Here is a 21,381-nt window from a genome sequence, read left to right on the forward strand (position 1 = left end):
GCTCAGCTGTTGTTAAAGGAGCGTCACATACACGCACCTCACACGCACACACACTCTGACTGCAGCCTCTCGTCACCGTCACTTTGAGGAAATGGATTTAAGACCGACAGGAAGCTGCGGGATCCCGCACGTCCCGCACCGCGCGTGAAAACAAAAAGCGCACGTTCACGCACGTTTTCATCTTAATCATCATCTACGTCACCATCCGCGTGAGGTTTGGTTATTTGGTTCTGCGTGTGGCGCGTGCTGCTGCTCCTGGGTGAGTGTGTGTGTATTGGCTAGACTATAAATGCGTGTGTGTGTGTGATTTAAAGAGGACCAGGCCACAGAGGCGCGTGTTAGCAGGAGGCAGCAGCGGGGATCAAACCAGTGAGAGAGCGGGAGAGAAAGAGAGTCATGATCCGGTCCAGAGCAGCCAGGAGCCGGCTAACAATAAGCACACTGCCGCTGCTCTTCTCCAGCCTCCAGCTGCTGCTGGTTCTCCTGCCGCTGTTGGTCTGCAGTCTTCACACAGTCCACGGTGAGTCCGTCTAACAGTGTGTGTGTGTGCGCGCGTCTAACACCTGTGTATGTATGTGTGATGAGGGAAACACCGCTGATGGAGGAAAACCTCAACAATGGCGCTGGTTGTTCCGCTGAAACACCGTCCCTGTCAGGACACACTGTGACCGTGAGCATATTTGATCGAGTTTTTCCCAAGTATTTTTTTTTTCTGTGTGTATATTGTATACGGAATGGAAACGGCGACGAAAAGGAAATACGAGAGAAATGCTGGGTGCAGAAGGAAGGGGAGCAGGTGGTTTCGGCGTAGAGGCCCCTTTGGTTCGACTATTTTGATTTAAATTGAATTGTTTTCTTTTAATGTGCCAACTAAAGCCACATTTTACAGGTACTGTTTAATATTAGTCGATAAAGTGTTTATGTTTAGCTTTAAAAAGAGCAAATTACAATTAGCCTTACCCAAACTTAAGATTAAGCCAAAATAATATAACTTAAACAAAGCCCCTAAAAGGACACATATCATTTATAGATGCAAAAATGTATAATCAAAATATATTAATTGGCAAATGCTGTTAAAATCAGACTTAAGTTGCTGTTATCTAAAGGAACTAAACATTTGTCAAAACCATGGCAAAGAAGCTCAAATTAGCTTAAAGCTAACCCAGATTGGTTTTTTTTTAAACGCTTAAAGTAGTTAAAATTAATGAGCAAACCTGTTTTCATGTGATATGCATAAAGTTAATAAAAACAAGGTAGCAAACTCATAGCTTTGTAATAAAAAAAAATGAATAATTTATTTTAAACCTGCTTTGTGTCAGCAGTACGGCAGCAGCATTTAGCATGTAAGTTTTAACCTCCATCTCAGGGTTCACATTCATTTTTGCCACAGCTCCACCTCCAGGACAGTCAATTATTGATTTCTTATTCAATTGGAAGTCGATGGTTGTGAGAGGGGTTTCACTGGTGGTGGAGGGGGCAAAGTACTGATCTTCAATGATGAAACCTACAGGAGTACAGTCGGGTCCTTCAGAGCAGCAGCAGCTGAGTTAGCATAAAACGGTACCACACAGAGCTAATTACAGAGCACAGGTGACTCCACTGAAGCTCTGATGAGCTCAGAGGCCACACTAGTCATTATCAGGGTGACAGCAGTGGTGGCAGGAGTTCAAGTAGAAAGTAACCAAAACCTGATAAGGACACAACAACTGTGTGATGTTTGGTGTTTGTTTGGATAAATTATTTCTGTTGTTTTTGGCTTGAGTGACCCTTAAATGAAAAGTAAATAATAAGGAAGGTTGTTGGTTTACCAAAAGGTGTCTAAGGCATTCTTAATGGTTTAGCTTTAGACATCAATAATAAGCTGAAGTGCTAAAGAAAGACTAAAGGTTAGCCCAGAGCTGGCTAACACATTTCAAATCTGATGCTTTATCAGAGGACATCTTTCCTTTTCCTGAGTTTTTGACATTTGGTTTCTTTCATTATAGAACCAAAGTGACTGTTATTTTGTCTCTCAGTAAAATGTTGTCTTTGTAGTCAAATATAAAACCATCAGAAAAGAATAGTGAGTTTCTTTGGGTTTTTTTTTTTTGTTTGTTTGTTTTTTTATTTTTTATCTTAGCTGCTTTTTGTCTTGAACAAACTTAATTTTTTAGAATTTCTGAAGAGGTGCAGAGACCGAGTCCAAACCTCTGTTAGCTGCGTTCACGCATGCGCCATGCTGTAGAATACACGCCGCCCACCTGCTACTGCTGCTGCTGCTACTGCTACTGCTGCTGCTACTGCTGCTGCTAACACCAACCCCACCACTCTCTTATTCTGAGCTCTAAACCTTACCACATGTTTGAGTTTATTTCATTAGCATGTCATGCCTGTTAGACCGACGCCAGAGACGCAGCATTAACAGGCTGATTAAAATGGATGTACTTCTTCTCCCTGGTTACTGTGATACCACGCAAGACCCAGATCTTGGGCTGTGGGGAGAAGGAGGTGGAGAAGCAGCAGAAGGAGGAGGAGGAGGAGGAGTGCACCCATTTCTGTTACTGGGGAAAATTGCATTACCATGACCTCCAGTGTGACAGCGTTTGTTCAGCATACACTTGCTGTTTGACTGGTCATGGAGATAAAGGCTTCATTCCAGCTCTCAGCTTATTGAATCTGTGGTTGTAAAGACGTGGGTTTCATTCTTCTGTTACGGTATGGGCTGACGAACTGAATGGTGTCAAGACTGTGCTATTTTCCCACTGAGCATTATTTTTCTTTTTATTCTGAAATGATCGCGTTTGGTCTCAGTTGGACATGTTCAAGATGTAAAAAAAGAAAATCTGAGTGGATCTCCCAAATCATCCACATCTCTGGCTCCGAGTTAAAAATATATACTTTGTCTTTTTTTTGTTTTGTTAACCATGTCGCTCCACCATCTTGGTCCTCATAATGCTGCTACTGCAGTATGTCCTTGTACAAACCTAATGTTACTTGTCATTCTTTTGAAAACTCTTAAATATCGTATGGTCAAAGAACAAAGATGCAAATAGATGATATTGTCAGCATTATGAGTGTGAATGGGCAAGAATCTGGCATACTTGTATACTGTGATATTATAGGCACAACGATGGGTATATATTTTAAACAATTTAATTGTAGGAAAACTGTCAGCATGGCAAACATACGATGCTGCTACATTCGTAATATCATGTTAGTAAAATTGGAACAGAGGAAACTGAAGTTGTAATTGCTAGAGAAGAAAAAAGCAAAATAAGATGACACTGAATATTTGCATGCTAATTTTTAATTAAAAAAAAGGATACTGTGCCAAGCCTGATAACAAACCTTGCTGGGTGATATATTGTCCCACAAATTCCTAACGATATTGTCAACATTATTTTGAGACCAAATTAGCCACTGATAATAGTAGTAATAACACCTGTATGCACTTATTTCCTGTGGTACCTGAACATCCCTTGTTACAGACATGCCAATGAGCTGTAGGAGCACACCATTTTGTGCTGTTATTTGTGCTTACTTTGTCAACTAAAGTGAGTGTTGACTATTGGGACGAAGGCTCTGTATCTCGAGCTGCAGTTTTTTCCCCAGCTGGTAAAACTGGGTCAGGTAGTTATGTTCTAGGTGGGCATACAAGTTTGTTGTGTTGCCTTTTATTGTCTCTACCACTTTCACACAAATTCAGCCTACTGGCTCGTCTGTGTGTTATTTAAGCGTCCCCACGTCCCCCTACAAAGTGGATGACTGACAAAGTTCACTCCGCTCATTCCGCTATAGAACAGGTCCAGATGCTGAGATCGATGAAGAGTGAACAGTCTTGTCATCCAGCCTGTTTGGAGACGAGTAATGAGGAAAACAAGCACACTTTCACATGGCAATTAATTGAGGTCAAATTATTAATCATTTTAATTTATTGTGCGATCAATGGAGTGATAATCGGCCCAGGTCTATGCAGTGCTGTAGAATATCCGTGTGGTTTGTGAAACAAAATATTGCAATATTTGTGTGTTCCTATTTTCTTATGCCTTGTCAGCGTATAATACGTCACATAAACCTCCAGTATTTCATACTTAAGTTTGTTTGGTGATGTACATATATTGACCACCGTCTATGAGTTGGCTAGGCTGTTCCTCATGACTATTCTGCAGTACAAAGGAAAGTGTGAATAACAAGGAGGAGGAAGAGTGTGACATCTAGTCAGATCACTCTATAGGACAGAACAGGAAGTACTGCGAGTCTGGTTAGTGAGTCTGTTGTTGTAAATCCTGGATTTGCATGTCGGATTAGATCAACTTGGTTTAGTCAGATAACTGTATCATACCAGTCTAGAAACTCTGTTCTGATACGGCCCATTGGAGAAGTGTTGTCAGTCCAGGATACCAGAGGGCTGGTATCTACTCATCTCTGGAGTCTGTGCTCATGTAAACTGCTGATCTGATTGTGAGCTCCATGGTCACTGGAGCAAGTGTATGCTCTCTATAAAAGTACTGTACATACATTCATAGAATAATTTACTAAAAAAAAGAATCTCTATAAAAATAACAAATTTGTCTATACAGCTCCATTTAAAGGGGACAGTGGTAAAAATGTCTCCTCATTTAGGTCCAGTTTCATCAGATAAGTAGATGGTAGCTTTATATTCTGCCAAGATCTGTCCCTCAAGTCCAGCTGTTTGACCTGGGACATTAATTTTGGAGTACCAAAGTTGACTACTGACCACTGAAAAACATCCAGGTTTATTCTAGACTCTGCACTTTCTTCTGAAGCTTCTTCTTCTCCATACGTTTAAACACTTGGACTGCACATTGTTGTCTGGCAGCCACTGCTCGCTGCCCATCTGTTGCTATGATGGCCTCAGGTCTTCTCACGTGGAAGACATAGGTGAAACACGCAGTGGCCTCATTACTGTTTGAAGGTAAAGACACAGAAACCAGATGTTTAGAACAAAATGTCCTTTGTAGATTTATGAGCTATTAGTTTGAAAAAAAAAAAAAAACGTTTTCAGGAGTGCGACGCTCCTCCTCTGGGGGGCACCAGAGCAGCACAGGGGACAAAAAAATCGAGAAAAAATAACAGCTGGTGTAGGAAAACATCAGCCTCTCATTATGTATCAGTGCTTGTATCTCATCGTGTCGTTTTCCACCTCTGCCACAGTCAGTCAGATTACATTGAGTAGAAATGACATTTGCTCTTTTTTTTATTTATATTTCCTTTAAAGTACTGAAAGGTCTTCTTTAAATTTGACACATTTCTGCTGCTGCTGCCACAGAGTCCAGACTTTACGTCAGCTGAAACACTCGGTGTGTGTGTGTGTCAGCAGAGTGTGTCTTAGACAGTTTGACGTTGTTCATGTTTCCACTGAGAGTCTGTCACAGAACTGATTGGATCACAGTGCTGAGTGAGCACTTCTGCAGACAGAAAGTGTGTGAGCAAAAGTGTAAAACAAAATCTGGTTGATCATTAAGTGGATGAATTGACACCCAGGTGAAGTTACAGAACATAAATGTTTATTTTTCATCTGTAGTTCTGTGTATTCTTTCATCTGTCCAAGCACCACAGCACTATCTGATCACAAGCAAATCCAGTAACCAATAGACTGTTGCACAATAATGTTATGAAAATGCTGTGGTTGGTAAATTCATCTGTGATCACGAGGAAGAACGACTCATCAGTATTCCGGCCAGATGAATTATTTTGTGTCACCAAGTGTTTATCCTTTTGTTACCTTTTAAACACTACTGATCTGTTTATGAGACTTATTGTTACCATGAGGACAATGGAAAGCTGTTTGACCAAAAAGCTGCTTCCTGGTAAATGGTGTTTTATCAGGTTAACTGTAAAACTAAAGATTTGAAACTTTCTGGTCAAATGTATGATCTTAAATAATCTTTGCGTTAATGCCACTTTTTTTTTTTCTCGCACATTATATTTTGTCATTGAACTGTTGTTGAAGACAACGTTCTGCTCTCTGTTCTCAAGCCCCAGCTCACCAGGTTTCACAGGTTACAACAACAAATACTTCTGAGTTTTTTAATGTCTCTCTGCTCCATTAACTCACCTGGACGAACACACACCACCTGATTAGAGCCAACAACAAGGTCAGACGGTGTTTATTTTAGGAGCTACAGTCGTTCCAATCTCTTAACACAACAGGCTGCTGCTCTGTCAGGGAAAACAAAACCCATCAAAAGTCAATTACAAAGTAGACGACCTTGAAGAGGGTATTATGAGAACATTAAAGGGCTATAATGACTTTAATTCCTGTGCTTTTCTTCCTCCTCAGGTACTAAAACAGAATGTGAGGCCAGTCAGTTTCAGTGTGGAAACGGTCGCTGCATCCCATCTGTCTGGAAATGTGACGGAGATGAGGACTGCACTGACGGCAGCGATGAGGACTCCTGTGGTGAGGAATTAAACCAACACACTCTGTGGACCACAGTGGGCTGCAGTAGAAATAAAACTTCACAGTCCAGCCTCTACCAGTCTAGTCCTTTTTGTGTCTAAATAGGAACTCTTGAGTTATCCTGAAACCTCTGCTAATCCACAGGTGCATGGAAAAAATGTATGCCTTGCAGTAGTGTAATACTAATGGTGATAACACGGCTCGAGAACAAAGTTTTCACACAAAAAATGATTAGACTGGAGACAAAACATTTGAAGCCACATCACATTCCATAAATGATTGATTTACGTCTGTGAGCTAAAATCACTGATTTTCTCTATGGACTTTGGTCTGTGGAAGAGTGATTGGTAAAAGAGATGTCCTTTTTTTAAGCACCCTGCAGACGACATAGATTCTTGATCATTTTTATTTCTTCATGCCCCATCAGTGGGTCATGATCTTTTGCAGACGAGCGCTTGATTCCTGAATAAATAACGTCTCACAGTGAAGTCCAGGTGAAATTCCCATCAATCCTCACCATCCCACATAGATATCATATGACAGATGTCAAATGTTGGCTCATTGGCCTGGTCGTAAACTCTCCCAGAATCCCTCAGTACAGAATGACCCAGTGATGGAGAGCTAAATATGGCTTTGGCTACTCTGGGTGTGTGTGTATGTGTGTGTTTCTCACCTCCTCCCGTTCTTTTTTTTTTTTGTTGTTGGTATCTGGGTCAGATGACACAGGGAGGTAAAGGAGAACAAAGTGAGGACAGAAATATAAGAACAACGTGAAGCGGAGGAATTGAGGAGGAGGATGATGTTCTAAGTGTAAAATTAGAGGATGGAGGACAATTAGATAGGATATTATTTTTTTAAGATGAGTGTAAATAATCTTGAACTAATTCTGTGAGGAGCAAATGTGTGTGTATCTGAAAAATTAAGAACAACAGCTCTGAGTCTGTCTCTGCTGCTGATGTTCAGAAATTGATTCTTCTAACTCTGCAGTTTCTTTTTTTTTTTGTTTGTTTTTGTCAAGTCAGATTTTTTATTTAACAACACACTTAAACAATATTTGGAGCCAAGGTGCTTCAAAGCACAGAAAGGTCAAAGCATGGTGAAATAAACGAGATGGAATCGACAGGAGATCATGATAAACAATTAGTCAGGAACAAATTGTAGATTAATAACTTCAATAAAGGGTGACAGTGGTGTGTGGAGGGACAGAGCTGCTGTTTATGAGCTTAATCAACACTAGTGTCACATTTTACAAGTGCTGTAAAATATCATCAAACCTCTGAAGTTTTAGCTTTGAAATGAAAACTTTTTTTCCCAACTTTAATTCATGTTTTTTTTTATCCTCTTCATTGTGATTTTGTTTCCTTCTCCAGTGAAGAAGACGTGTGCAGAGATGGACTTTGTGTGTCAGAACGGTCAGTGTGTCCCCAAGAGGTGGCACTGTGACGGTGAACCTGACTGTGAAGACAGCTCTGATGAGAGTCAGGAAATCTGCCGTGAGTACACACACTCATGCCCACTGTAGACATTTACTGTGACTTTTTTTTACCTCCATCCTGATTTTTTCAGTATTTAAAGAAATTGTACCAGAACTTCAACAATGTCAAATGTTCTCCACCCCTCCTGGGTCCATAAGGGGCTTTTTATTCTTAAATTAAGAGAATACAAATTTAAATGCAGATTTTAGCGCCGTCCCTGGAAGCTGCTAAACTTGAAAAATATGTCAGACAGAAAGTGGAAACTCGTAAGATCGTGAGAAAAGTCACGATGAGCTGTTTGAGTCAAAGTTCAAAGATATGTCTTAGGTAGTATAGGAGAGGTAGATAGCTCTGTATAAATAATGATCTCATAATAAACATTTGCATCTTTATTTGAATTTGTCAGTCATGATTTTAAAAACCTGTAAATCATGATTGTTTGAGATTCAAAGAGTTTAAATTTCCCTTCTTGTCTGTCTCTTCACAGTAGAGTGAATCAGTGTTTCATAATTGATTATTATTCCTGTGGTCTCAGACCAGAGCTGCACCAGCAGAGAAATGGACACAGGTCAACAGAGTTGATCAAAATAAATCAATCAGCATGTTCGCAGCAACTGCAGCAGTGTTTATTATCCCCCTGGAGGTCAGGAGCTGTAATCACAGGAGGATTAGAATTAAAAAGCTCTAAAACCTACAGTGATGTCCACATGTTGCTGCTGAAGACATGAACACCAAGGACAAACTGACCTAGTCCTGTGACGGTAACACATTTTGCTGGATGATATATTGTCCCACAAATTATTGCAAGTTAATGATTATATTTTCAACATTATGCAGTTTTGCAGTGCAGTTTTATTTTTCCCCAACTGGTAGAGCCGTGTCGGGTGGTTACGTTTTAGGTGGAGGAAAACAAACACATTTATACAACGCACTTGATCAAGGCTGGCAAAATTGATTTCTTTTTCATTTATTGTGCGTCAATGGATTTATTGACTATGGTCCCAGGCCAACTGTGAGCTTTTTAAGTTCACATTCCTGAGCTTGATTTAAAAACTACAGCAATAAAAAAGGTCTTAGAACCTTTTTGTTTTGGTCTTAAGAAAAGTTTAAGAGGATTAGAAAAGTCTCCTCAAAAAATTTTTTTTTCCAATTCCAGCTGACTGGAATGCATGCATGTCCTCAGAGGACCTCAGGTGTGTGGTCAGGGTGGAGTTCTTTAAAAATTCTGCTCACTGCTGTGAATGGTAACATTTAGATAGCTGGTGTTTGTAGCTCACATTAGGAACATTTACATCTGGGCTCGTCCACTGCAAATTCTGGGAACAAAAACAAACAACTTTGTTTGGATTGTTGATGGTAATAATAGTCATTCAGTTTGAGGCTCTTTACTTTAATCTTAGTTTTCTGAAAGTCAGGAGTCACTGTAATGACCTGGTCTTCAACACTGACAGTCAGGCTGTGGACGTGAAGGTGTGGCCTGTGCATGTGTTTCGGTCAGTGTAACTGTAGCTGTGGAAAGAATTGTGTGTGTGTTTCCTACACAGCTATACTTGTAGGGGACATTTTTTATTATTGTTCTGTTATTGAGACCCTTTTTCCATCTAACAGGTCTTTACTGAGAGAGAACATTTTGAGTTTGGATATTTAGTTTGGAGTTAATCTGACATACAGTCGAATGTGAAATTAGTTGTCAGTTACATTAAGAATTAAGATTAGACTCACATTTGTTATTGGTTAAAGTAAGGGCTATGGTAAGGGTTCGTAGAAACGTGTGTGTGTGTGTGTGTGTGTGTGTGTGAGAATGTGGTGTACGTGCTGGTCCTCGGTGTCCGTCAGTGTTTGACCAGCTGTTGCTCTTGACTTGGCTGTGTGTTTTTGTGTGTGTGTGTGAGAACATATTGTTCCACACACAAGTTCACAACTTAACACCTAGATATTTATAGTGTAGATCAGGATCATTTTGAAGAGGTCTGTTTTCTGCTCAGATTTGTGAGAATAACCTTCAGTTCTTTTCAATCTAAAATCTCAACCATTCTTTTGCACTAGTTTTGATGTATATTATGCTGTTTTCTGAATATCAACTGCTAATCAATGTTTGTTTTTTTTAACTCCCCCACCCTCCCCCTCTCTTCTCCACCTCCACCCCCACCTCACACACAGACATGAGGACATGTCGTTTGAATGAGTTTAGTTGTGGAGCTGGCTCCACCCAGTGTATCCCCGTCTTCTGGAAATGTGACGGAGAGAAGGACTGTGACAGTGGAGAAGATGAGTTCAACTGTGGTAAGTTCACACACAAAAAACCAGACACTCACATTTTTAAAACATTCACCTCTTCCATCAGAGAACCTTTAAAACATGTGTCCATTTATCCCCACACCTGCAGCTGATGTACAGTAGTGACTGTGATGACAGGAAATTAACAGTAAAGCAGGTGCTTTTGGAAACCTTGTTCTGTGGAGGTCGAGTCTGTGCAGCACAGTAGAAGTAGAGCAGATTTGTCTGAAGTTGTGAATTGGGACGGCCCTCTTCCTTCTGCTCTGACACACTTTAGGACTTCTTCACTCATTCATCCTTAAACATTCACTCAGTTCCCCCAGTGTGGGATTAATAAAGTCTAATCTAGACTCTGGAGTGTCACAGCATGAGCTGAAGATTAGATGATAGAAAATCTGTGCTCAAGAAAATCCCAGGGGAAAGGTGGGCTTTTAACTAGTGCTGCAGATTTAAATCCCAGACCCAGAAAATACAAGTGAAGAGGCAGTAATGAAACCCAGAGCCTCCTGTACACTGACACCCTCTCTCTGCTCTACGTTGGGTTAATTAGAAGCGTGAACAAACAAAAGTCACTAAGCACAAGTTTGTGTGTAGGTAGAGCAAGTGCAACACAGGGCACATACTGTACATCAACCTTGGGGCCAATGGGCGGAATTCAGCCCACCACATAATTTAATGTGGCCATTAGAGCATAACTTCGATATAGTCTAGGTCAGGGGTCACCAACGTGGTGCCCGGGGCCACCTGGTAGCCCCCATGGACTACCTAAGGTGCCCGCAGGCTATGTTCTTAAAATAAATCTACCTAAAAAAGGGTGTCAAAAAATTTACTGCTACTGTTCTTTTTGAATCAGTTCCACCTGCAACCTGCAGTGACGATGGTCTGTATCAAACAAGTAGCTCTCTGTATTACTGAGTGTCCTTGAAGTAGCTCTCAGTTTAAAAAGGTTGGTGACCCCTGGTCTATTTACTGGGTGGTTGAATTCAGTCTCAGTATAACATGAATGGAAAGTTGTTCACAATTCAAATTTCCCTCTTTCCAATTCTAATAAAGCATATGTAAATGTCAGTTACCGTAAACTACATCAGCAGATCACATGTTCAACACTGACACTGGTGAAACAGTAAGGATGTAACAATACACACTTGTTCATGATACAATTTTATCAAGATTTTTTGGAAACAAAATTATCTCTTATTTGTAAGAACAATGGAAATGACCATTACCAACTGAAGTGGATATCTTAAATAACCTGATGTCCTGGTTTAATAGCAGGTCACAACATTTTAGGTGCGTACCGCCACCTACTGTAGTGTATAGTCTAATGGCATGACCAATGACTTTTTTTTAGATATAACACAGGCCACTCCTTACATCTTTTTATTTCAACAAATGCAAATTGTTAGACATTTGTTTGACTTAACTGTTTCACAGTGTGTTGTTGCATCCCTATTCATCAATGAATTCAGCTGCAAAGTCAAAGAGAACAGACCTGTGTCTCCACTGCCCTTCAGCTGTCATGTTTATGGTGCTGTGAACATGGTTGCTGTGCACAGTCACAGATGTATACAGTAAATAAACACAGCACAAACAGGTTACACAGTGGCCTTATTAATGGAAGTCTTCCACCTGTCGCTCATGTTGAGACTCGTCGGCTCATAACTCTTCTGTTACTGAGCAGATCAGGGAGGTGACAATAGACCTGGGCTGATGAATTGTAATCAGACTGACAAAAGTACAGTATGTGAAGAACCACACATGCACACCTCAGTGTTAACCATCTGATTGCTGCTGCAGGAAACATCACCTGTGCGCCCAATGAATTCACCTGTGCCAGCGGTCGCTGCATCTCCAGGAACTTTGTGTGTAACGGCGAGGACGACTGTGGCGACAGCTCTGATGAGGTGGAGTGTTCTCTGTCCTCCTGTGCCCGCAGCGAGTTCCAGTGTGGAAACTCCTCCTGTATCCCAGCCAACTGGGTGTGTGACGATGACGTGGACTGTCAGGTGAGAAACACACAGGCAGTGTCTGAGTTTGTGCTGGGCAACAACAGTTGTTGTTTTTTGTAAATAACTAAAGTTAGGCACAACGATCAAATAGGATTACAAGTCATTTTGTGCACCTTTTATAGTACTGCTGTACAAACAAAAAATGTGGTATCATCAGTGTTTCATATAGGTTGTACGTCTGTACTGTACTACTGTACTTGAAGGGCTCCTGGGATTTATCTTTGTGTATTTAAAGCCAGTGAACAACAGACCTAACAAAATAATCTTGCTGCTGTAAGTACTGTAGTTCAGGGGTACCCAACCTCTGGTCCATGGACTGGTACCGGTCTGTGGGTTATTTAATACCAGGGTACAGCAAAAGAAACAATAATTTACTTCATTTAAAGATAATCCAGCTTTTCTTTTTCAAAATAATCTTTGTCTTTCAAACTGGTACATGGTACAAGAAATGACCAAAATAGAGATTTTGATTTTGACAGTGATGGTTTTTTATATCTGACTGAGAGAGTTTTCATTTGTCTGTTGATGATGTTGCTGCTGTTGGTTTTGACTTTGTTTGATAAGTTATTAAACATTAACACCCACAAATCAAACAGCAGCATAGGTTAGTGTTTGGTCTCTCTCGCTCTCTCTCTCGCTCTCTCTCTCCCTCCTACATCACTGTTCCCATTAATGGACCTGTGGGTGAACACACACACGCACTTCATCAGTCTGCCCCTGTGAGTCACTGATGGTGAGAGGTGATGAAAGTGTGAGAAACTCATTTTAATTCAGAATACAGGAAGAAAGACGGAACAAAATCCAGATCAGTCAGGTCTAAAACCCTGACTGTTCCTCCCACTTTCAGTCCATGCCTGCTTTTACATCAATTGCTGTATTTTTTAAAGATTACATTGGATGAATTTCACTCTTTCTCATGAATATTTAATTAATCAGGGTTAGTCCAAAAGTTCAAATACAAATGAAAAAATATTCCTGAAAATCCCAACTCTCCATCTCATCAATGTTTCAGTCAGGTCTCTTCTTCAGTGCTGTTTCCATCAGAGAATTCCTTCTCTGTAGAATTCTGGAGGATGACCTTTGACACCAGGTCATAACCTGCTTCTTTGTCTGATCTAAGGACTGTAATCCACTGTCTGTAAATGTTCTCACCGGACAATAAGAACTCAGATGGTTCTAGATCAGAACCTGTTGATGAGCTTCAATCATTTGAACAAGTTTCCACTTTGGTCAAAAGCCTGGTTCTTGCCACACTGTCTCCGCAGGACCAGTCCGACGAATCTCCGACCCGTTGCGGCCGTCACCCCACGCCACCCGCTAAATGTTCAAGCAGTGAGATGCAGTGTCGCACGGGGGAGTGCATCCACAAGAAGTGGAGGTGTGACGGAGACCCCGACTGTAAGGACGGCAGCGACGAGGCCAACTGTCGTATGTACAACACAGAGCAACAACACTATCAAGGTCACTGTCACTGTGACCTCACTGCTTTGACTGTGTCTTTTTTAATTATACTCTGTGTGTGTGTGTGTGTGTGTGTGTGTGTGTGTGTGTGTGTAGCCACACGTACCTGTGGACCGGAACAATTCAAGTGTGATGATGGAAACTGTATCCTGGGCAGCAGACAGTGCAACGGCATCAGAGACTGTGTGGACGGATCAGATGAAGTCAACTGTAAAAACAGTATGTGCACTGTGGGGGGGTAGGGGGGGCATTATCTCAGGGGAAGATTAGTTTTCAGATAACAGGCTAAGAATTATGTTCAGGCTTCTGTTGAGACCCATCGTCCAGCATGTCCACTAAAGCACAACTATTGACGTTGGTGATGGCTCTCAGCCTCCGTTTTTCAAACTACTAGTCTATCTGAAGAGCTGCATGGGTGTTGACGATGGAATGATCTGTAGAGTGTAGACTGACTTTTATTTCATACCAAAACATTAGCTTAGCATAAAAATGTGTATATCTGTAGGTATCGGTTGGGGTGGTGGCCTGTGCTGCAGATGTTTGTGTTTCTGTCTAACTCTGTGTGTGTGTGTGTGTCCACCCACAGTGAGTCAGTGTAATGGACCAGATAAGTTTAAGTGTCGCAGTGGTGAGTGTATTGAGATGAGTAAAGTCTGCAACAAAGCCAGAGACTGTCCTGACTGGAGCGACGAGCCCATCAAGGAGTGCAGTGAGTTCTAGTGAAGTTCTTCACTTTCTGCTGGACTTTTAAAGATTTTTCTTTTTTGTTGTTGTTGTTGTTGTTGTTGTTAGGTGGTTAACCTCCCTGTGTTTTCAGGCATGAATGAGTGTCTGCTGAACAACGGCGGCTGCTCACACATCTGCAGAGACACAAAGATCGGCTTTGAGTGCGACTGCACCCCTGGACTTCAGCTCATTGACCACAAGACCTGCGGAGGTGGGTAATGGTCGCACCGCAGCCTCAGCTGGCCTCAACTGTGGTTTGACCTTAGAATGAGGAGCAGAAATACTGACCGATCCCCAGAGGAAACTGTCGGTATTACAGCTTCTGCTGCAAGAGCAGTTCAAGAAAAGTTTGAAGTATATCCTGTAGTATATTGTACTTACTGTAGGAAATATGTAAACATATTTTAAATGTATATACCAGAAATAGGATGGAATGAGTACATACAGCCCATAATCTCAGTGCATATCTCCCTTCTTTTTGTCATTGAAAATATAATCAGTTTATACAATATTAACATTTACCATATAAACGCAGCTGTCAGTGGAACAGTTACAATCATGTTTAGTATTTCCTTGATCTTTAATATTCTTTTTGTGATTTATATTCTGTAACATTTGCAGTTTCTGTTAGTTTGAACATTTTTGACACAACCACAGCTCTTTGTAGTTGTTATTACTGTTAATAACTTCTGACTTGGACCTAACTAACTAACTGTGTGTGTGTGTGTGTGTGTGTGTGAGTACAGACATAAACGAGTGTCTGAACCCTGGAATCTGCAGTCAGATCTGCATCAACCTGAAGGGTGGATATAAGTGCGAGTGTCACAACGGTTATCAGATGGACCCAACCTCCGGCGTCTGCAAAGCTGTTGGTGAGTCATCGTCACCGGAACCAGACTGAGCCTTTGAGGCGCTGGGATTTTGGACACCGTCTCTTTGTGTTCTTAGGTAAAGAACCCTGTCTGATCTTCACCAACCGCCGGGACATCCGTCGCCTGGGTCTGGAGAGAAAGGAGTACACTCAGATCGTGGAACAGCAGAGGAACACGGTGGCTCTGGATGCAGACTTTAACCTGCAGATGGTCTTCTGGGCCGATCTGGGCCAAAAGGCCATTAACAGGTGGGTGTGAGACCTGAGGGAGTGGATGTTTATTCATCCTTTTGAAGGGAGTGGGGAGGGGGTCAGGAGCCAATCACAGGTAGATAGTTCTTCAGTCCAACACAGGGTCATCTGTAGACCTGTGATCTCAGTGGAGCTGGGTTAGAGAAATCTGACAATGGTAGGATTAAAGGTGTTGCCTTTTTACCAACTTCACTGTTCACTGGTTGTTAGTTTGAAAACATGGTGACAACATGTTAGTGTTTGTGTCCAATTGTCAGAGGTTGATAATGTCACTTCTGTTCTGACAGCATGGTTCTGGACAAGCGTGGAGATATCGGTGTCCACAGCAAAGTCACAGAAAATGTCCAGACTCCAGTGGGAATCGCCGTGGACTGGATCTACAAGAACCTGTACTGGACCGACCTGGGGACCAAGACCATCTCAGTGACCAACTTCAATGGAACCAAACAGAAGGTTCTGTTTAACAGGGGTCTGAAAGAACCGGCCTCCATCGCTGTGGATCCACTGTCTGGGTCAGTACAGGTGACAGCAGCTGAAGGCTGTGTGTTTGTTCTTCAAATGGTTGTGTGTATTCATCAGTGTGTGTGTGTGTGTTACTGTAGCTTCCTGTACTGGTCTGACTGGGGAGAACCTGCCAAGATTGAAAAAGCTGGTATGAACGGAGTGGACCGACAAGTTCTGGTGGCAACAGACATTCAGTGGCCGAATGGAATCACCCTGGGTAAGAACACACACACACACACACACACACACACACACGCTGTAAGTGTTGTATAAAGGGTGATGATTTCCTCTTCTCTCTTCTGTCCTCAGATCTCATCAAAGGCAGGTTGTACTGGGTTGACTCCAAGCTGCACATGCTCTGTAGTGTGGACCTGAATGGAGACAACAGGAAGAAGGTGCTGCAGTCCTCAGAATTCCTGGCTCACCCCTTCGCTCTGACTGTTTTTGAGGTAAACAGATTTATTTTATTTATATTTATATATATTATTATTACTTGTCTCTCATTCTGTCTGCAGTCTAAAACTATTTCATTGGTGTTTTTGACATGTTTTTTGCCCATCAGCTTTTTTTCCTTTCTAGTTTTATTTGACATAACCTAGAAAAAGATAACTTTAGTTTAAAAATGTCCTCAACTGTTTCTCTCTCTCAGGATCGTGTCTTCTGGACAGATGGGGAAAATAAGGCTATTTATGGAGCAAACAAGTTCAGTGGAGCTGACGTGGTAACACTGGCCAGTAAACTCAACGATCCCCAGGACATTATTGTTTATCACGAGCTGATCCAGCTCTCAGGTGTGGTGTACTGAGGTGTCTGTGTCAGACTTGTCCCTCACTGTCTTTCACTGCTGTCTTTCATGATATTTATACAGTCAGACACTCACTGACAGACGTTGTCTCCGTCCCCCATGTTGACAGGAACAAACTGGTGCACAGAGAAAGGTGAGAACGGAGGCTGCAGCTACATGTGTCTGCCTGCTCCACAGATCAACAAACACTCGCCCAAGTACACCTGTGTATGTCCAGAAGGTCAGGAGGTCGCCGCTGATGGTCTACGCTGCAGACCTGGTGAGTCTTCCAGAAACTTTACTCCCTGACTGGTGTTAATGAGGAAACTGATCTGTTGAGTTTGGTGAGCAGTGAACTGTCTTGGGGAAAAAAAAAAGATCAAATGAATTGGGGGATTGAATTAGTAAATTGTACTTTATTATATTTTTTTTTTGTTTTGTCAAATAGATATATAAAAAAAGAATTGTTGTAGCTAACATTAGCTCTGTTGTCACATTGAGATAATACTGCAGTAATGAGATTTTTTTTTTAAAACAATTTACACAAAACATGCTCCTATCAGAGCAGACATCACAGAGTTAAAGTGTGTGTGTGTATATGTTTGTATGTATGTGCGTGTATTGCTTAGGAGCCACACTTTGACCAAATATTGGTCTGAAAAGGTTCCAGCTCTCGTGGTCTCCTCTGTGAGGAGGTTGCCAGGAGACGCTGTCCTCTCTGCATCCCCCCCGATTTACTTTCTTTGGACGTCCAGCTCCTCCTCGCTCCCACAGATTAGTCTTTTCATCGGCAGTGTTTCCACATAAGGAAGCTGTCAACTGCATTCATGCCACAAACTAACTCCTCTAATTGGACTCAAACTTGAGACAGAGACACTGGTGAACACCAAGGGCTGGAACATTTCCCTGTACTGTTTTAATTCATTCTTTCTGTTGACTCCTCTGCAGTGCTCCTGACACTCGGTTGTTTTTTCTTTTTTATCAGATGTTAGTTAACTAAAATGTTAACTTTTTATGAAGCTAACATTTGTGCAGTGAGCTTCAGCACCTGAAACTGATCTTTAAAGAAAGACATGAAGGAGACACTGGGTTTACTATTACTTCTCCATTACCACGGCAACGGTGCAGATGGGCTGGTGATGTGTGATCAGACAGACTCTAATGACCACTGTGGGACAGTCTGACTGAATAGACCTGATGTGTCAAAGACTCTGGTTTCTCTGAATGTAGCTAAAGAATTCTTTATGTTCCCATCTTTGCCTCTGTGGTTGTTGACACGTCTCCCTGTGTCCCTGAGAATGTAGTGGGCGGAGCTCCTGGGGCTGAACGCTCCTCCACCTTCTTCCCACTTGGTCTGCAGCCAGAAGGGGGGAGGTGGGAGAGTGGGGGGTTCTTGTTTCTTTTAACTGAAGCTGAACATATTTTACTGCAGCTGCAACAACACAGGCTGTAGGACAGTGAGAGGCTTGTTATCAGCAGGATGAGACGGTAGTCATAACAGTGATGATGGTGCACAGGGTGGAGGCTGAATGGACCACAGAGGAGGAGTTTAAGGCTCTCTGTAGAAGAGCAGCATTTTTAGCATCCTGTTTGATCAGCAGTTTAGGAAACAGTCGATCCTGTGTTAATGCTGTCAACTAATAAAATCTGTCAGGGACGAGGTCCAATCAGCTCTGACTTTGTCATGTAATCTAGAGAAATAGATTAGAGTGAGAGCCAATCGAAACTGTGTTTGAAGGCTAATAGGTGTCAACAGGGATCCAATCGCAATGAACACTGAACACAGAAGTCTGGAATAATCTGGTCAATATGCAAGATATTTTGACCAAAACACATCTTGTAGAACAGGTGTATGGAACAGTTTTGTCTGCAACCACGTCGTCCTAAGATTCACAAATTAATAAACATATTATTTATGGACAATTACGATCAATAAGACCTTGTTCATATAATCAAAATTCAGCCAGATGGTAAATTCTATGGTAAAGTGTAGGTAAAGTATTTCTGTTAATGCCACTGTGTGATAACGTTAAACAGTCATGGTCCCAGTCTGGTCCCAGTCTGTTCTACTTTGACTCTGGGCTTTTTCTGTAACAGACACTCCCACTACTGCAGCTCCCTCAAAGGATGATGGGAAAGCTCTAACGCAGCCTCCCTCAGGTAATGCCCTCGGTGCTGCTGCTGCCTGTGTCTGAGACACTGACATGTTTGGAACATGTTGGTGCTTCTGCTGTGTCAGTGAATTCTGTGCTACAACGCTAACCCTCTGTCTGTGGCTTCAGCTGCTCTGTTTGTAGCTTTGAGGCTAACATTTAGTGCTTTCTCGCTCTGGTGCTTTTAGGACCACTTTAATGTTTGGTTCCTCTGTGTGACAGTGTGTATAGGCAGTAATGTTAATACTACGAGACTGGTGGTCTTTGCTGTACAGGTCGTGACCTAATGCCCCTCTGTTGATTTCTCTTGATCTTCCACTTTACTGTGACTAAACAGTTTTTGTTCTGCTGTGATCTCTGCTCCTGTCCTTCTCTCACTGCTGTCTTTCACAAACTGATCAGGGATCAGCCCTCAACTATACAGTCTTTATTAGTAGTAGTAGATGGCTAAAGCTAACCCATAGCTAGGAGTAGTACTACATCAGCCATGTTGAACTAAGCTGTTTTTAAACAGATATTTTAAACTAGAAGTTAAATGTTTAAAACTTCAGTAATGATGAAATTACAAATGAAAGTAAATGTGTTTCCTGTTAAATACTATTTCTGAAGTTCCTGTGGGTTCAAACTGACATCTTCAGGATCTGGAATCGGATTTTGATATGATCTTATCTTCAGCTTGCACTGCTTTAACACTTAGACTAGGCATCCACTAGGGGGCAGTATATCATCTGTCCCTACTGAGAAAGATTTGAAACCATTGTTAAATTATTTTCTCCAGATGACAAACTGTTTTATTTTTTTAGTTTATAAAGTTTATAAATCTTAAAACAATAAGAACTGACTATAATTTTTCTTTTCATTTTTTGTCTTTTCCTTCTCAGAAGCCAATGTCAGCACATCAATCCAGTTGAACTCCACAGCCAAAGGTTCTGCTGCTGCCTGGGCCATCCTGCCTGTCTGTAAGTATGGGAAATGTGAAGTCTAAAGTGGAATGTCAAAGGTCAATGGGGTTGAAAATCTGAGACAGACTTCTTTTGTTTGCCCATCAGGGAACAGAACATCACTTTGTTTTTTCAGAAAGAACCTTAGTTGAGTTGTGCTTGGAGCGCCCTCTGTTGGCTCAAACAAAGCTCTGCTTCACTGTTTGAATCCTGCTGTTGTTTCTCTCAGTGCTGTTGGCCATGGCCGTGGTGGGAGGGTACCTGATGTGGAAGAACTGGCAGCTGAAGAACCAGAAGAGCATGAACTTCGACAATCCCGTCTACCTGAAGACCACCGAGGAGGACCTCAACATTGACATCACCAGACACGGAGCCAACGTGGGCCACACCTACCCTGCTGTGAGTGGCTGAAGTGGAGCCGATTAAACCTCTGGTGACCTCGCTGTCACTTAATCTCTGCTGCTTTTATGATCAGTCCGCACAGATTAAACAGATTAGCCTGAGAACACACGGCCGCCACCTGGTGGACAAACAAACAAATAAAAGAACGAACCTCGGCTGCTTCTCTCCTAGCTGGGAAAAAAAAAAAAAAAGAACATATCCACTGTGCTGTGCAAAAGTTTTAGGCAGGCCTCTCTACTTATTGGTCAGTTTTATTCACACTGTACTATTTAGAACTAATAATTGTTTTAAATCAATCTTTATTTCTTAGAAACGGTTATAAATGGACAGTAATACTGTACTGCAGCAGAACAGAGTACACAAACAGTAAAATCAGTATACTGACAACAGGAAGAAGTATTCAGTTTTTTAGTCTCCTTAAAGATCACTGAAGGCACCACCGAGTACTGAAGTACAACCTAAATACCTGGGAGCTCTTTTCTTTTTTTTTTTTTTTTTTTTTAAACATCTGGGTTGTGGACCACAGGCAGAGCCACATGGCAGCAGCTGTTCCTGTCTCCACAGACCAGCCCGTCCTGAACAGTTAGCGGTCAGGGTTTGACTCCCAGCCAAGGGCAGTTGGTCTTCACTTGTCTTCAGCTGCTTTGACTGAAGCTGTGGTCAGTGGTGGAGAGCGCCCTCAGCTGGAGACTTTGTCTTAACCTAAGTGTATACTGACTCACTGTTTTTCAGTGACACTGATCTGTGTCTTTGTCCTTTTTTTCCAGATTTCCATCGTCAGCACAGAAGATGATTTGTCCTGATCCTGTGTATTTTGAGCACAGAAGATGATTTGTCCTGATCCTCTGTATTTTTTTTTAACAACAGCCCTTAAATATTTGGACCACCTGCCTTCTGCTGAGCCACATACTGGAGTGTGTGTGTGTGTGTGTGCGTGTGTGCGTGTGTGGGCGTGTGTATCTGTATTTGAGATGGATGAAAAACGTTTGATAAAAAAACTCTCCCATAAATGATGAGACTATTTCACGTCCTCTGGCCAGATGTTATTTATTTGTTTTTTGGGATCTTTTTCTTCAAGGTCTTCCTGATGATTTTTCTGAAATCAGGCCTTGAAGGTGTTCTG

The 21,381-nt window shown here is 41.8% G+C and overlaps 1 protein-coding gene across 3 annotated transcripts; it reads left to right on the plus strand.

Moving 5' to 3' along the window:
• The first annotated feature begins 19 nt into the window (after positions 1-19).
• On the plus strand, positions 20-21,375 carry vldlr (very low density lipoprotein receptor). 3 transcript variants are annotated; one of them, XM_008324617.3, is made up of 22 exons: positions 20-259; positions 315-520; positions 6,284-6,403; positions 7,774-7,896; positions 10,039-10,161; positions 11,953-12,161; positions 13,430-13,592; positions 13,722-13,844; positions 14,212-14,334; positions 14,443-14,562; positions 15,098-15,223; positions 15,300-15,471; positions 15,762-15,986; positions 16,077-16,195; positions 16,288-16,427; positions 16,628-16,769; positions 16,893-17,042; positions 18,860-18,922; positions 19,797-19,874; positions 20,086-20,255; positions 21,026-21,047; positions 21,086-21,281. In XM_008324617.3, exons 2-22 carry the CDS (start codon positions 397-399, stop codon positions 21,097-21,099), a joined length of 2,649 nt encoding a protein of 882 aa, XP_008322839.1. In that variant the 5' UTR covers positions 20-259; positions 315-396; the 3' UTR covers positions 21,100-21,281. The 3 variants fall into 3 exon arrangements, with proteins under 3 accessions (XP_008322839.1, XP_008322837.1, XP_008322840.1); XM_008324615.3 differs by having other exon boundaries at positions 21-259; positions 21,026-21,075; positions 21,111-21,375; XM_008324618.3 differs by lacking the exon at positions 18,860-18,922 and having other exon boundaries at positions 22-259; positions 21,026-21,075; positions 21,111-21,375.
• The last annotated feature ends 6 nt before the right edge of the window (positions 21,376-21,381 follow it).

The sequence above is a fragment of the Cynoglossus semilaevis genome, chromosome 14 (assembly GCF_000523025.1).
Source record: "Cynoglossus semilaevis isolate Cse_v1.0 chromosome 14, Cse_v1.0, whole genome shotgun sequence".
Lineage (NCBI taxonomy): Eukaryota > Metazoa > Chordata > Actinopteri > Pleuronectiformes > Cynoglossidae > Cynoglossus > Cynoglossus semilaevis.

Excerpts from the sequence above, each read along its gene's own strand:
- vldlr (XM_008324617.3), top strand. The coding sequence starts at position 397 with ATGATCCGGTCCAGAGCAGCCAGGAGCCGGCTAACAATAAGCACACTG. Across the intron at positions 13,593-13,721 it reads CAGCGACGAGGCCAACTGTC|CCACACGTACCTGTGGACCG; the intron begins GTATGTACAACA and ends GTGTGTGTGTAG. Across the intron at positions 15,472-15,761 it reads GGCCAAAAGGCCATTAACAG|CATGGTTCTGGACAAGCGTG; the intron begins GTGGGTGTGAGA and ends CTGTTCTGACAG.